The following is a 14,952-nucleotide window of genomic DNA, read 5'->3' on the forward strand; positions in this document are numbered from 1 at the left end:
ATAAAAGACTAATCAAAATTGATCAAACAAGAAAATAATTAATCTTAATTTTTCTCTTCTTACACTAGCTTCTAAACTTGATTTCAGGTATCATTATGAATGTTGTCTTCTAATGTCAATTAATCTGGTAAAATGTCTAATCTGGGAAATGTTTTACAACCATTCAAGTGGAAATGTTGTTAAACTAAAAAGGGCAGAAAAAAGGTTGAAAAGCCAATTTAATAATGTAATTTATATATACATTTATAAATTAACTAACATGTTCATTTATTTCATTATAATATCATCTCCTGGGAGTGACTAGAATCCATTTTCTTATCATCATTATGATATTATTATATTTCATGTCATACACAGCATTGGCTTTACTTCTTATCGTACTTTAATGTCTTTAGTCCTCTAACAACACATGGAAACATAAAACTAGGTTTCATAGTTAATAGACAGGGAGGGACAAGAATCACAATCATTATCAATAAACAAAAGGTAAACTTGAAAATGATGAGGTCAAGTTTGCTCTTGGCCAAACATTTCTCCTTATTTACTCACAACTGTGGTTACACTTGAAATTCTTTCACTGAATTAATGACCAGATGGACGAGACAATTTAAACCAGTTTCATTACACCAATGGTAAAAGAGGTTAAATCGTGGTGATGGTGATGATGGCTGGTAAAGGAAATGATAGTTGGTGAAAAGAAGTCAAATTTGTTGTTGGAATACAAAAAAAAATGTTTCATTTTCATTTGATGGCGAGTTGAGATGATCATCAAGATGAATGGTTTAAGATGAATAACTTTTCTTTCCCTTTTTTGGGTTAAGGGAAAGACGATCAGAATTGAAGGAAATGTTAAATTGCATTGATAAGCAAGTTTACAGACCTTTTTATTGGTTTCGGACTAATAGGTTTCTGTAGTGAATCATTATTCGATAACCAGAATGGGTTAACATGAAACACTATTTTTGTTTACCATTTGATACCGAGAATTGAGTCAATAATATAAGGAATGAAATGATAATGGTTAATAATAAAAGTAATAATGAAGATATGATCAAGTAATAGGAAACCTCAAGTTAAGATCAATGTTTCAGTTTACCTTTTTTCTTGCCTTTTTGCCTTTTCCTTTTCAATAAACATGATAATGATGATAATGATTGGGAGAATGATGATGAAGATACAATTATGATTAAACATTTGGAAATGATTAATTGTTTGGAAGAGAAAATGTTTCAGCTTGATTAACCTTTTTTTCACTTTAAATCAATAAAGATTTGTTTTCCTTTAAAATGAGATTCAATTATCTTGCTTTAAAAATGAACTCTGTCTGGTTTTCTGGTAAATATTGTTTTTCTTTCTGGTTCACTTTAACCAAATTTTCTGGTAAACAGATTTACTCGATTTAAATGATGGCAACACTTACCTTGACCAAAATTGTTGACTGTTAATTAATGGGTTGATTAATGGCTTTCAGTCTTTTCAATTTTGATGCTCTTCAATATTGAATCACTTCAACAACAAAATGTAAACCTCACTTTATGTTCACAATTTTAGTTTGGTTTCCATTTCAATTTGAAAACAAAAGGACGTCAAAAAGATGGTCAAGTGAAGTCACAAATTGTCAAATTGTCCAAAGCCTTCAATTAAATCCAAAAACATACACAATTTGGTCAACAGTTTGGGTTAACAGAAAACACAGTTGATTGGAAAATGTTTCAGAGAACACAATTTCCCTTTTTTTGGACAAAATTTGGACAAAATGAAAATGGGTTAAAACTGTTAGACTGTTGTCTTTAGTCCAGTTTTGTTGAGTTAACAGTTGATAGTGAAAAATATTGATGGACAATTTATATTGATAATGTGACAATCCAAGTTTTTATTTTCAATGTTAATACCAATGGAAATACACTGAGCAAGAAAATAAAGTGAAATGAATAAAAATGAATGCAACTTGACTCAACTCCCAGTTGCCAATAAACAAAGGTTCAACTCGTTTAATACTTTACTTGTAAGGGTACGCATGATCTTGCTGAATAGACTCACGATAAAAATGAGTTCTTTGACAGTTTCAGCTTAACTTCATCTTCTCTCTCTCTTTCATCTTCTTCTCCCTTTATCATCATCTTCATCTGTTTCTTTCCTCTTCTTTTTCTGTATCATCATTTAGTGAAAGTAAAATGTAAGATGAGGAAAATGCAAGGATATCATGATGATTATTATCTAACCATATGTGAACTTGGTTAGCATATTGAATTGAATTGTAAATTAGATCAGTTATTGTTGCCAATTGATTTGCTCATTTAGACTTAACTGTTATTTATATTGTCCATTTGAGTTGGTTAAATGACAATTTATTGTTCATTGTTATTGTTTTTCTTGACCCTTTTTGGCCTTTCTTTTCCTCATCATTTCTCTCTCTTCCTTTTTAATCTTTCTTTTGGTTACACATAAAGATTCCTTCTTGCTTTTACTCATTTTATTTATTTATTTACATTACAGTTGACATTTGACTTTCATCTGTTTATATTATTCTGGTAATTATCGGCAAAATATTGCATCGTTAAATGGGTTTAAACGTTGAGCATTTACAATCTAATTTGGGTTTATTTTACATTCATTTGCTTTTCATTTTCAACTTATTTTTGACCTTTTGTTTTAGATTTGATCTATTCGTGTTAATAAATTGCTCATTCTTTAACTAATTTGCTTTTTTTTAATTGCTGTTACTGATTTTGTGGTTTTTTTAAAAGATTTAATTTCGTTTTTCTGTTTGGTGTCGCCATCTTATGAGGCATTTTTCAATGATTTGGGTTGAAGGCTCTAAGAGATGCAAAGCATGGTTAACCAGATGATTCAAGTTGTTGACATCTTTTGAATATTGTAATTTAATACACAATTTTTCTCATGAGGTTGTGTCGTTAATTGTTGTGATTTGAGTTTGTTGAATCACTATCTATAAATGGTTCAGTAATTATTGACTTGCTTGTCAACATAAATCAGTGTTGTATTTTGTTAATCTCGAATTATGGTGACTCGAAAAGGTCTATTTGTTCACTGTTTCTTTGGTTTTGTGTAATCTTTTGGCTTGTTTATTCTTCTGTTCGTGTTTCCATCTTCCTTGTTGATGTAGTTTAAGTAACGCAAATCAATTTAATTATGATACAGCTCTTGATACGTTTGATTAATCGTCTTTTGAAAAAGGATAAAACTCCATTGATCTTTGTTATAGGACCTACTGGAGTTGGTAAAACTAAATTATCAGTCGAATTAGCGAAACATTTTGAAAGTGAAATAATTTCAGCTGATTCAATGCAGGTAAATGCTTGTTTATTTTGGTAAAAATTAATCTTACTAGACTTGATTATTGAAATGTTAGTTTATAACAATTTTTTGTTTAATTTAAGCAAATTCAATTTTCTGATTAAATCTTATTTCTTTAAGCTTTACAAAGATCTCGACATTATAACTAACAAAGCGACTGATCAAGAAAAGCAGGGAGTTCCTCATCATCTCATTGATTTTGCTGATCCTCTACGTCCTTTTACTGTTGTTGATTACCGGAATAGAGCTCTACCCATAGTAAGTATGTTTAACAGTTTAGATTCTCTTGACTAACAAGTGGCTTTTCCAGATTGAGAAACTTTTAAAGGAAAATAAAACACCCATAATTGCTGGGGGAACCATGTATTATGTGGAAAGTATTTTGTACAAAATATTGATTAATCCTGATGACCAAGGAGATGATTTAGTGACTGAAAAAGATGAGGAAACAATGAGAGGAATGATCGATTCAGGAAATGTTACTTTAGATGGAACCATTGACAAGGAAACCTTATTTGCTCGTCCAATTATTCCTAAAGCCTTAAAATCTGTCCCATCTGAAGTTCTTCATTCTATTTTGAGAATGGTAGATCCAGAAATGGCCAATCAATTGGATCCAAATGAGAAAAGAAAAATAATTCGAAGTTTACAGGTTTACCAGAAATCAGGCAGAAAACATTCTGAATGGATTGAAGAGCAAAAATCTATGAAAGGAGGAAATAAATTTGGTGGTCCGCTCAGATATCCCAATTCATTAATATTTTATCTTATCTGTGATGAAGAAGGTAAATATTGATGGAAATCTTTACAGTATAAAAACTAATGGTTTACCTAAAAATTTATTTGCAGTTCTTAATAAACGCTTAGATGACAGGGTTGATTCAATGATTGAGCAAGGTTTGATTGATGAAATGACGAAATTTCATGAGAATTACAACATGACTCGATTGGAACAAAAACAGTGAGTTTTTAAATTTTATTGAAATGATTAACTTTTATTAAATTACTAGATTGAAGTAAATATTTTTTACAACCTTGCATTAGAACTGCCGATTATACTGAAGGAATCTTTCAAAGTATTGGTTTCAAAGAGTTTCATAGTTACCTGATGTTGAGCCCCGAGGAGAAAGAAAGTGAAAAGGGCCAAAAATTACTGAAGAACAGCGTTGAAAGGTTAAAACTGGTTACCCGTAGATATGCTCGTAAACAAAAGAAATGGATCAAGAATAGATTGCTAAGTGCAACTGATAGACCAACTCCAGATATATTTGAACTGGACACAACTAATCTAGATCAATGGAATACTCAAGTGAAGGAAAAAGCGATTGAAATAGTTAATTTATTTAGTCATTATCAGTCTTACCCTGATGAATTTAAGCCTATTAAACAAACTGTTTATGTGTGACTGACAATTTTGCTATTTAAAGATAGTAGGATAAAGATGAAAAATAGGCCGAACAAAAACGAAACGTACACTTTTCGATGATTGGTTTATGTTTTTAAATTACTTCAATTACAATGGTCATCATTCTTTCCATCAGAATGATTTAGTTCGAAAATGTTTCGTAATAAAGTAAACTTACCTACATTTGTTATACTAATCTGAAAAGTTTAGATGATAGAAATTGAGGAAACTATTTTCAAATTCTATCTGTGCTGGTTAATTGAATGTTATCAAGGTATAAGTATTTACAACATAAACGAATTTGTCATTTCTTTTCTTCTATCAATTTTGAATTTTTTGCTTTCATTACAAAAAAAGGAGAATTGAGAATAGCAAAATAGCTTCAAGTTAATTAATGTTAACCAGAATGCCTGGGTAAGCCACACATTTCGCAGCTACCAGATCCATTTGGATTCTCGAAAGTACAAAATGAACAAGACCAGACAATTGTTATATCATCATTACCATTACCCGCAGAAGCTTCTTGTCTTGAAACATTACTACTCGATGAAGGCTGTGAGGATGCCGCTAAAGTTGAAAAAATAAAAATGAGTAAAGATGTGGCTTTTATCTTCAGGGGAAGTTAAATGGAATAGAAACTTACATGAACTTTGAGCAGCTATGAGTTGTTCTACGGTTTGCCATTCATCATTGTTTGTCCATTCAATAGCAGCTTGGCTGTTTTTATTGTTAATTGCTTCAAGAAGAGGGTCAATGGATCCTTTTAATGGCAGCATATCCATAGTTGCAATATATAATATAAAATGGAAATCTTGAGCAGCTAATAAAAATTGTGCCTTCGTAAACTGGCTCAAGTAATTCGTTAAAGTTTGAAAATCTTGAATGTGACCTTGAATTGATCTATTTTCAATAGGGAAAGGGTTTTTGTCCTTAGTACAGTTGAAAGTAAACTTGGGCTCAACTGGTGCTGAAACTGGGACATCAACTAAGAGATATTCGACTGGTAAGGTTCGAGCAACCTTTTTTATTTCATTGCCAAATTTATCCTTTTCTGTGTAAAATACGTCAGGTACATACTGATCTTTTGTTGTTTCACGAACAAAGGCCAATTCTGGAGCATCTCTTGTAGGTAAAAGGCAGTTATCATTAACTAGCGCCATACATTGATTGGAAACTTGATAACCTTCCATATGAATTTGATTGTCTTTGTCTCCAGTAACACAAACAGTGACAAATTTTGACCCGAAGTAGCCTTGAGTTGAAAGTCTACATGCATTGGGATAAACATTTTGAAAGTGTCCGGCCAGAATGCACTCTTGAGCACTAAGAAAATAAGAGTCTGCTGAGCGTAAATGCTTGACAGTTCCTTTAGTCACATCATCAGGGATGAGATCAGTAAAAATCCAGCCTACTCGTTGCAAATTTAACTTTTTTGCTATGGAATCAACTTCAGTTTGATTCGGTTCAGGCCAGTTTAGTTTAACAAAATCACGACCAGTTTCTTGAGGAGGCTCGTATATTGCAACCACCGTTGTTTTTATACCTAAAGGTAAGTCTTTATGTACTTCATAATATCCATAAAGAAATCCTATCCTTTGATGACCAGTAAAACGCCAATAATCGAGAAAACGTTCAACAATTTTAGCATTTTCAAACACTATGTTATCTACATGTCGATAATCCTGAAAGATAAAAAGAGAAAGTAGATTAAAATAAATGCGATTCAATAATTATCATGATTAACTTACTTGACGAGTCAAAGTAATGGCGCTTGGTTGACATTTGGTACAAATACCAGCAGGCCAAGGAGAATGATCCTTGCAGCCTTCCTTTATTTTACAACTAATATTATCTAGAGCGGCAAATTTACCCCTGAAATAAAAAAGAAAAAAACAAGGTAAATAAGTATACAAGAACGTGGATAGAGTTACCATGATCGATGAAGAGCCTAATTTTCATCGATTTATAAGAGGAAAGTAGCAGCTGTAAAACAAGTGCAAATCATTGAATAACAATTTTCTAGTCATAATTAACTTGAAATAAATATAGTAAGACTAGAAACTAGATAGAACTGAGCAATGCACTGAATCTATGATACATAATATTCTAAATTAAAGAGCTACAGCAGTTTAAAAATTCATCAACTCAAAAGAATAACTCTTGTCTACTCTTGAAAACTAGACAACTTAATTACATGAGACCTCATGAAATCATGGTCGACTAACTCGGTGAACCAAATTAGTAATCAGAGCTGTCCCAAAAAAATGAAAGCAAAGTAGAAAATGGTGAAAGTTGTTATTGTTGTGTTAGAAAAAGCAGTTGATGTTGAAAGCGGATGGTTGAAAGAAAAGTTGCTTTCTTTTCAGCTATTGAATCTTCAGTCAAATAATTTGATAAGATAGGCACAAATTTAAAATTCTCAAAAATATGACAGCATAAAAGAGAGACTCACCTGTCAACTCCAGCCGTCATTTTTCTCAAATACGAGTGAAAAGACATATGTTTAATGTTATGTTCCTTCATGTAAGCCTCATCATAAGGCTCTAATGGAGTACAATGGACACATTTAGCTTTAGGACCGTGGCGACAAAGTCTATCCTTTCCACGTTCAATAAGACCTTTATCAGTCCACAGTTGTATATCAACACTATCTTCTGTGAAATTATTACCATGATATTTTTTGAAATCCATCACTGGTTTAAAAAAAACAAACAAAATACACTAGTTAGTTACTTAAGATCCCTTTAATATTTTGGTTCAATAGAGTTCAGGATAAATATGGCAACAAAGTCTGTTCACAACAACAGAGTTGCATTTTTTCCGGAGTGAAGCTAGCGAGATCTATTGGTCACCAAACAAACTAAATATTTAACGCGGACTTATTGAAAGTGAAAATGCTACAATTGTCAGAACAAGTTAACGACTTTTACTTTCACTAGATAATAGAGAAAAGGAAAGAAACAGACGAAGATGATGAAAGAAAGAGAAGATGAATTTACGGTGAAACTGTCTTTTATCGTGAGTTTATTCAGCAAGATCATGCGTACCTTTGCATGCATTAAACGAGTTGAACCTTTGTTTATTGGAAACTGTGAGTTGAGTCAAGTTGCATTCATTTTTATTCATTTCACTTTATTTTCTTGCTCAGTGTATTTCCATTGGTATCAACATTGAAAGTAAAAACTTGTCACTTTATCAATATAAATTGTCCATCAATATTTTTGACCATTTGTTCAACTGTTGAATCAACCAAACAAAACTGGACTATAAAGATAGACAACAGTTTAAACCCTTTTTATCTTCAAATTTTGTTTTCCATCTTAAAACGTTCTTTAATCAGCTGTGTTTTCTGTCAAGCCAAACTGTTGACCAAATTATGTGTTTTCGGATTTAATTGAAGGTTGGACAATTTGACAATTTGTGACTTCACTTGACCATCTTTTTGACTTCTTTTTGTTTCCAAATTGCTGTGCAAATTTTGGTCAAGGTAAGTGTTGCTGTCATTTAACGCGTTAAAGTAAATCTGTTTATCGACAAATAAACCAGAAAATTTGTTTAAAGTTAACCAGAAACCAGGCTGAATTGATTTCAAAGAAACTCGGGCTATATTAAGACCATGGCTTTAGCAATAATAACGATTTTAATCATTGTTTTGACTGTCTTTTGAGCTAATTGGCGAGAGAAAAGCGTTTGAATTCAAAGAAAACAAAAATAAGTTTTGATAACAAATTCATTGAGTTTTGGACTATGATCATGCATAAAACATTAGAATCCAACAATATTGACAGTTAGATATTTTAATGCTGCTAAGTAAATACAAGACTTTTAATTTTAATATCTCAGAGTACACTAATTATGTGCGTCAACTAGCAATTAAAAATTTAAAAGGTTAAAATATTGTTTGTTGAATGTTTTACTGACCATTAAACGTCAAGTAACGCTTTGTCAGTAATTTGAAAGTTGAAATTTCAAGATTTTTTCAGAGTAACGAACAGGAAAAAATCAAAATTATTTTGGCATTTTATAAACGATTCGGCTGCTTAATCCTAAAATTTATGAGGAATTTCATTTCAAAGTCTTGAAAGCGATTAAATCAGGCCAAAACTTCGTCAATTTTCATTTTTAATATTAATTGCAATTGCTAATCCAGAAATCATTCAACTTTAGTCTCGAATTTTACATTTATATCCAGTTAATCTCTGGATTAATTGTCACCATAAAACTCTTGCTTTTTGCAATCTTAAACAAAAATAAAAACTTTTCCAACAAAGTCTATTTCAAATGAACTTTAATTTACTAATTTGTAGGAATAAATGGAAAAAATAAATGAAAATGAAACTCCTAACTATTCAAAAATAGTTCGATTATCATTCGTTCATTAGCATTAGATTTGATGATATTCAAATTCGAATCTGAATGTAGATACTTTCAGTTTTTTGGACTCTACTGCATATCAAGTAAACTATGAGACACGCCAATCTCAATCAGCAAGATACTCATTCGTAACAGCTCTTGCTAGGTTTATGTTTTATAACATAATATAATATGATAACATAATATGAGTTACCTCTCACTTTATATAAAAATTTATAACATTTTAAGTTAAAGCATTTTATTAACCATTGGCAATGTAACACATAAAAACAAGATTTTAAGAGTATTTTTACAAATGTGTTTGAAATTTTCAAGATGTTGATGCTTCTATTATTTAATACAAGCATTTGTAACATACAAGCGAAATTTTTTTTGACTGTTTTTATAAATTTCAGTTTCAACAAATGATAATCTTGAATGATATTTGAACCCTTTTATTCTGTATCGCTCTCAATAACGAAGTGATAAACATCTGTGAAGTGATCGAGATTAAGTACATTTAGACCAGCAGCAGACTAGCAGTCGAGCTCAACCGTACCGCATTTTCGTCATTTTTTAGGTCGCGTTTTGAATCTAAACTGAGTCGATTTAATGGGAATCGCGCCTCGATATGTTAACCATCAATTTGTTTCAAAATTTCTGCGAAAAGTAAATTTATCTGAACACTTGCGTCTAAGCATTTTTCATTATTTTCTGCGAAATATTCGATACGATTTCTGACTTTAACTGCAAGATATTTTTCATCGAGAACAAAGATTGTTTGCCAATGTTTGCAGTCATTAGTTTGCATCATTAAACAGCAACCTGGATTCTTCTCTAATAAAATATCCAGGTAATGGACTGCTAGCTTTCAATGGATTGCTAATGTCTTTTATTTATCAGATGCTATAACACTTTTTTATTAGCGTACTTATAGTTGTTGAAAAAGTGTTTTCCACTAATACAGTCCAACACATAACAGTCAATACTTCATTTTGAATCGTATCTCAAATTGGCATAAAGTTAGTTAACTTCACTAAAGATATTCGGCTTCTCTTGGTCATATCTATTTGATCTGCCCCTGAAAAGGGCAATATTCAATTTTCGTTTTATTTTCTTGTTTCATGTATCATCAATGCAAGAGCGACCGTATTGGAATATTCAAGCTCACATTGTTTTAATTTGGTCAAACTATTTCATTTCATCACAGTATCATACTTGAACATATAATATTACTCCATGTTCAGAATCTTAATCCAGTCGATTCTATTATCCTTCTCACATTTTTATCATCGAAAATTTCATTCATCAAGTTTTCGAAAAATGTTTCAAAATGTTCCAAAGGGACACCAATATGAGTATTTATAATAGCCTGTTTGCTGACCATATCAAATCTAATGAAGCCTCGTATCAAACGAAAGAAGATGCAACGAAAAGTATATCGAGAGTTTAATAAGCCAAAGATCTGTAAAATCCCAAAATGCACATTACAGGTCTTGAAGCTGAGAATGTTGATAGTTCTAACTTTGTGTAAACTCGTAAACTTGCAATACTAAACTCAACATTTAATAAATTCAAATTCTCAGCCTAAACGACTAAACATATTTCCCAATTTTATGACAAAACTGAACTTATTTTTTCAATCCCATTTTTAATGCAAGATTACAATTTTGTGCGGAAATCCCATCGATTAACATTACTTTTCACCAAACTTTCATCGGTGAAGGCTTCATCTTCAATATTTATCCAAATTGATTAATCAAAATATACTCAACAAGGTTTACCTTGTACTGAATGAAACTAAAACTGTAACTCATTCTTTTCTCAATAGACTAATCGATCAAATTAATACTCTATATACCCACGTAATTGTCAATTTATCACCGATTGATGACAAAAGATGAATTGTTATACAGCTTTATTTCAACTAATTTAAGTAGCCCAAGGGATTGATGATTAATAGCAACATTAACCAATAATATCATAACATCTTTTTACTTTGAAAATTGCTATTTTAAAGGACAAAACCGTTTGCACAAAAGCTTACAATTTCCTGTTTAACAAACTCTTTATTCATCTTTTCATATCTCAATTTTCAATCAACAGAATCCATGGCTAGCACCAGAAATTGTGGAAATTATTAAAAATTGAAATTTCCATTCAACTTTTAACATTTCCTTGGCAATATTGCAAACAAAAGTCTGATTGAATGGTTTGAATAATTTCATTCATCAAACCTTTTGTTATTAATGTTGGTGAAATTGAAACGGAAACTGATTGAACCTGATTTACCATGAATTCAGTTGATGTTTAACAATTCTCACTTTTAAAGTCAAACGCTTAAACCAGAAACACACGAAAAACAGTTAACCTGAAAATTTGGAAAAATTTGCCTTTTCCTTTCAAATATTTAGGTTCAACCTTTTACAAATCAACAGCAAAAAAGGGTTTCATTTGAAAATCAAAGGCAAACCTTGAATCACTAAAGTTATTCATTAGATTCATTAAATCTTATTGATTATTTCGGGCTAATCATCTTTAGTTAAACATTGCTAATGGTAAACTTGGCCAATGGAGAAACCCTTTTAAGTTAATTACCTTCAACTTTATCAAATAATTAAGGTTAAAAACAAGCTTTTCTTGTTCCTTCTTTTTCCACGATTAATGGTATTAATTTGAGTAAAAACCATATAAATGAAATAATTGAGTCACAATATTCCAAGTCAACTACTGAACCTTGTTTATTCCCTTCTCTCGACTTCTTTTGTCATCAAACAGCAAAGCTAATTATTATTAATGATTTCAATCTGATTGATTGTACACAAATTGATAATCTCGTCATTATTTTCACTTGTCACTCCATTCCCTGGGAGTGACTGGGAGTTGATAAACTAATAAGTTGACCAATTGAGTAAATCTATGAAATCTTTCAATTTACTTTTATTGATTTTGCAAAATAAAATTCTCAATTCAATTACAACTTGAACTTATGCAATTTGTTTCATTTTTTTGGACTTGTTTTTCACTCTTTAGTTTTTTTCATTTGTCTATTTCTTGCTGATTCTTCTTGCTGCCTTCATGATGATTAATTGATGAACACAATTTGGGTTATGTAACAATTTTCTTGCTCTGCTTTCCTCAGCAAATGTAACCAATCATTAATTATAAACTGGAATAAGATATTAATTTGATTAATAGTCAACCCAAATTGATCACTCGCTGACCAACTATTAAAGTGTTGAAGCGCATTCTTGCACTGATGGTTCAGGGATAAGTGATAAATATACAACTGTGATTACCTGTAAAGAGTAAGCTCAACTTTCTTTTCCTTTTTGCACAATAACAGTGGTTAATCATAATGATAATATGAATAGCTTTTATTGGCCAATCATTCAAAGCTTGACAATTGTATTTATCATCTAATTATTGACCAGAATAGTTTTGTTAACATTATCAAAGCAACATTCATCATCATACAACTGAAATATGTTTTGTAACTGTGCTTCCTTTGACAATCTATATCTTTGTTTCACCTTTTGTCGCCAGTCAATCATCAATTATTGCACTTTCAATGGCTCTTCTATATTCCATCGTTTACGAGTTTTCGAAAAATTTGCATGAAGTTCGTAGGTTTAATTATTTCCAGTTGCATTTACTGTGAATCGAGAAAATTGAAAAAGAAGTACAAAAAATTCGATCGCATTTTGTGCAGTTGTGTGATCACTTTGTGGTTGAACCAGGCGCATTCTGTGACCGTAAAGGTTGGCGATCTGAGTTTTTTGTCGGTAAAAATGTTGAGTTCATCGAGCACTTTTTTTCAATTTAACAACATTTCTCTCGATTTTGGCCATTGGCCTTAAAACTTTGATGAACAATACAATACAACTTTGTATTTTGGAAATGATAGTACCTACAATAATCGTTTTTTTACCAAACACTAGATTTCATTATGCACTATGATATGTTGAAATATTAGACCATTCAAGATTCTGCAAAAATTTTTATAGCATTGAATTACTCATGTTGTTAGATCTGATTCTTGATTTATAAAGTTCAAGTGCTACTCAAACACAAATGTTGGATGTGTTAGAATAATGTTAAATGAGTTAGGTAAGAATTGTTCCGGAACACAATCATATTATCTTATAGCCCATTATCAGGTTGACCATTGAAAGTTATATCAAGTCTCATGGAAAAATCTGGTGACACAACTGTACAAAAGGCGATCGAAGTTTCAACTTTTACCTTAATTTTCTCGAAAACTGTGAGTCGGAAAATTTTTTTATAACACTACTGCACTCAATAGTAATAGAAATACACAAGAGACTCACAATATCTGAATTGTCGAAGCAAATTGATAGATGAAAAACATAAATGCAAAATGAAAACCAATGATTTTAAGAATGAGATTAACGAAATAAAGTAATCTGAATCAAACTTTTGAAAACAATTGCAAAATTAACGCAATAATTTCAAACAATGAGACTTACCCAACTCAACTAATTTCAATTAGACTTTCGGAAATAATTATATAATTAAATGGATAATTTTAGACAATGTGATTAAACTGAATAAACTAATCTCAAAGGGACTGCGAAAAACAACTGTTCAATTCAATAAATATAATTTCAAGCAATTTAACTAAACTGCATAGATTAACTTAAATTTAACTTTTCAAAACAATTGCATAGTAAAATCAATAGGAAGTTAACAATCTAAACTGATTATTGTATCAAAATTAAACACTGAATGGGCACTTGAATTTATCTATGCAAAACTTGCTATCATAAATTGGAAGTTAAATCTTATTTTTATGCTTTTTGTATGACAATGTACAATTGAGTTATTGTTCAAATTACCGTATCGGCGCACATAATGTCACGATGCTTCAAAATGGCCTCGCTCAAATAACAGCACTTTTGCTGCCTCTTTAGACGCTCATGGGCTATTATTAATGATCACTTTGAGCTTTTTCTCGACCGATTAGCAGAGAAAAAATTTGATCTTATGAATGCATTTCTATTAGTTAATTGAAAAATTCAAAATAATAGTCAAAATTTCTCTATTAACCGATCAATTTCGATTTTTAAAAATTTTTCCTTTTCTGAGTTAACGCATGCTCAGTGACTAAAATTCTCACTTATTACGAGCGAGCTCGATCCGAGGCACCGTGACATTATGTGCGCCGATACGGTAATCCCATTGCTGAGGTGTTAACTATGGTTAAGCAGAATAATTGCTTTTTGGCCATAATGGTTGCAATTAGCTAAATTAGTAAAAAAGAGAGCTGAACTTTTAACTTTTCAAAACAATTGCTGCGTCAAATCAATAGGAAGTTAACAATCTAAACTGATTATTCAGTAAAGTGATAAAAATTGTATTAACGTTAATTAATTATTTAATGATACTGATTGTCGTCAATTCGGAGTTTTTTTCCTTTTTTTCTTCCATCGCAATTTGATCCACCAAGATAGATAGAGCCCAGCTTTTTTCCCCACAAGAAGAATTGAAAATATTGGAAATTCTAAAAAATATTGATCAAGAATTATTCATTTCTCAAGATGCCTCCAACACTCGATAAGAGAACCCATCAATCAATGTGGCCGTGATTTAAATAAATACAAAAATAAAAGACCGGCTCCACCATCATTTACAGTAAAACCTCGCAAAGGTTGTACTCGCAAAGGTTGTGAGCGGTCCTGCCGCCTAGCGATATTGTTTGTGCAACTCTTTGAAATGATTAACATAAACACATTGTAAAAGCGGGGGAAAAGCTTAAATCCCAAAGATGGCGTTGCTCGATTTCATACAACCTTTGCGAGGTTTTACTGTAAACCAATTACTGATTTCTTCCGTCCAAAACAACCTACAGGCCC

General features: G+C 31.2%; 3 protein-coding genes across 3 annotated transcripts in view; 2 read left to right on the top strand and 1 right to left on the bottom strand.

Annotated features, from left to right (window-relative positions):
- Positions 1-2,863: 2,863 nt before the first annotated feature.
- On the top strand, positions 2,864-5,048 carry LOC107368417 (tRNA dimethylallyltransferase). Its single transcript, XM_015936239.3, has 5 exons — positions 2,864-3,312; positions 3,439-3,576; positions 3,629-4,103; positions 4,168-4,279; positions 4,363-5,048. Exons 1-5 carry the CDS (start codon positions 3,154-3,156, stop codon positions 4,721-4,723), a joined length of 1,245 nt encoding a protein of 414 aa, XP_015791725.1. The 5' UTR covers positions 2,864-3,153; the 3' UTR covers positions 4,724-5,048.
- Positions 4,795-7,493, bottom strand: Npl4 (nuclear protein localization 4). Its single transcript, XM_015936230.3, has 4 exons — positions 7,176-7,493; positions 6,472-6,595; positions 5,367-6,405; positions 4,795-5,290 (listed from the first exon to the last, which is right to left on the bottom strand). The coding sequence occupies exons 1-4, from the start codon at positions 7,412-7,414 to the stop codon at positions 5,121-5,123; spliced, it is 1,572 nt and encodes a 523-aa protein (XP_015791716.2). The 5' UTR covers positions 7,415-7,493; the 3' UTR covers positions 4,795-5,120.
- Positions 7,494-7,820: 327 nt separating this feature from the next.
- LOC107370746 (neural cell adhesion molecule 2-like) overlaps positions 7,821-14,952 on the top strand; it is a 33,048-nt gene continuing 25,916 nt past the window's right edge. Inside the window, exon 1 of the mRNA XM_089267989.1 lies at positions 7,821-8,210. The gene's annotated coding sequence lies outside the window, so the exon portion shown is untranslated. The remainder of the gene's footprint in view (positions 8,211-14,952) is intronic.

Source organism: Tetranychus urticae, chromosome 2, assembly GCF_039701765.1.
Source record: "Tetranychus urticae isolate SD_2017Ah chromosome 2, NJAU_TeUrti_SD_1.0, whole genome shotgun sequence".
NCBI lineage: Eukaryota > Metazoa > Arthropoda > Arachnida > Trombidiformes > Tetranychidae > Tetranychus > Tetranychus urticae.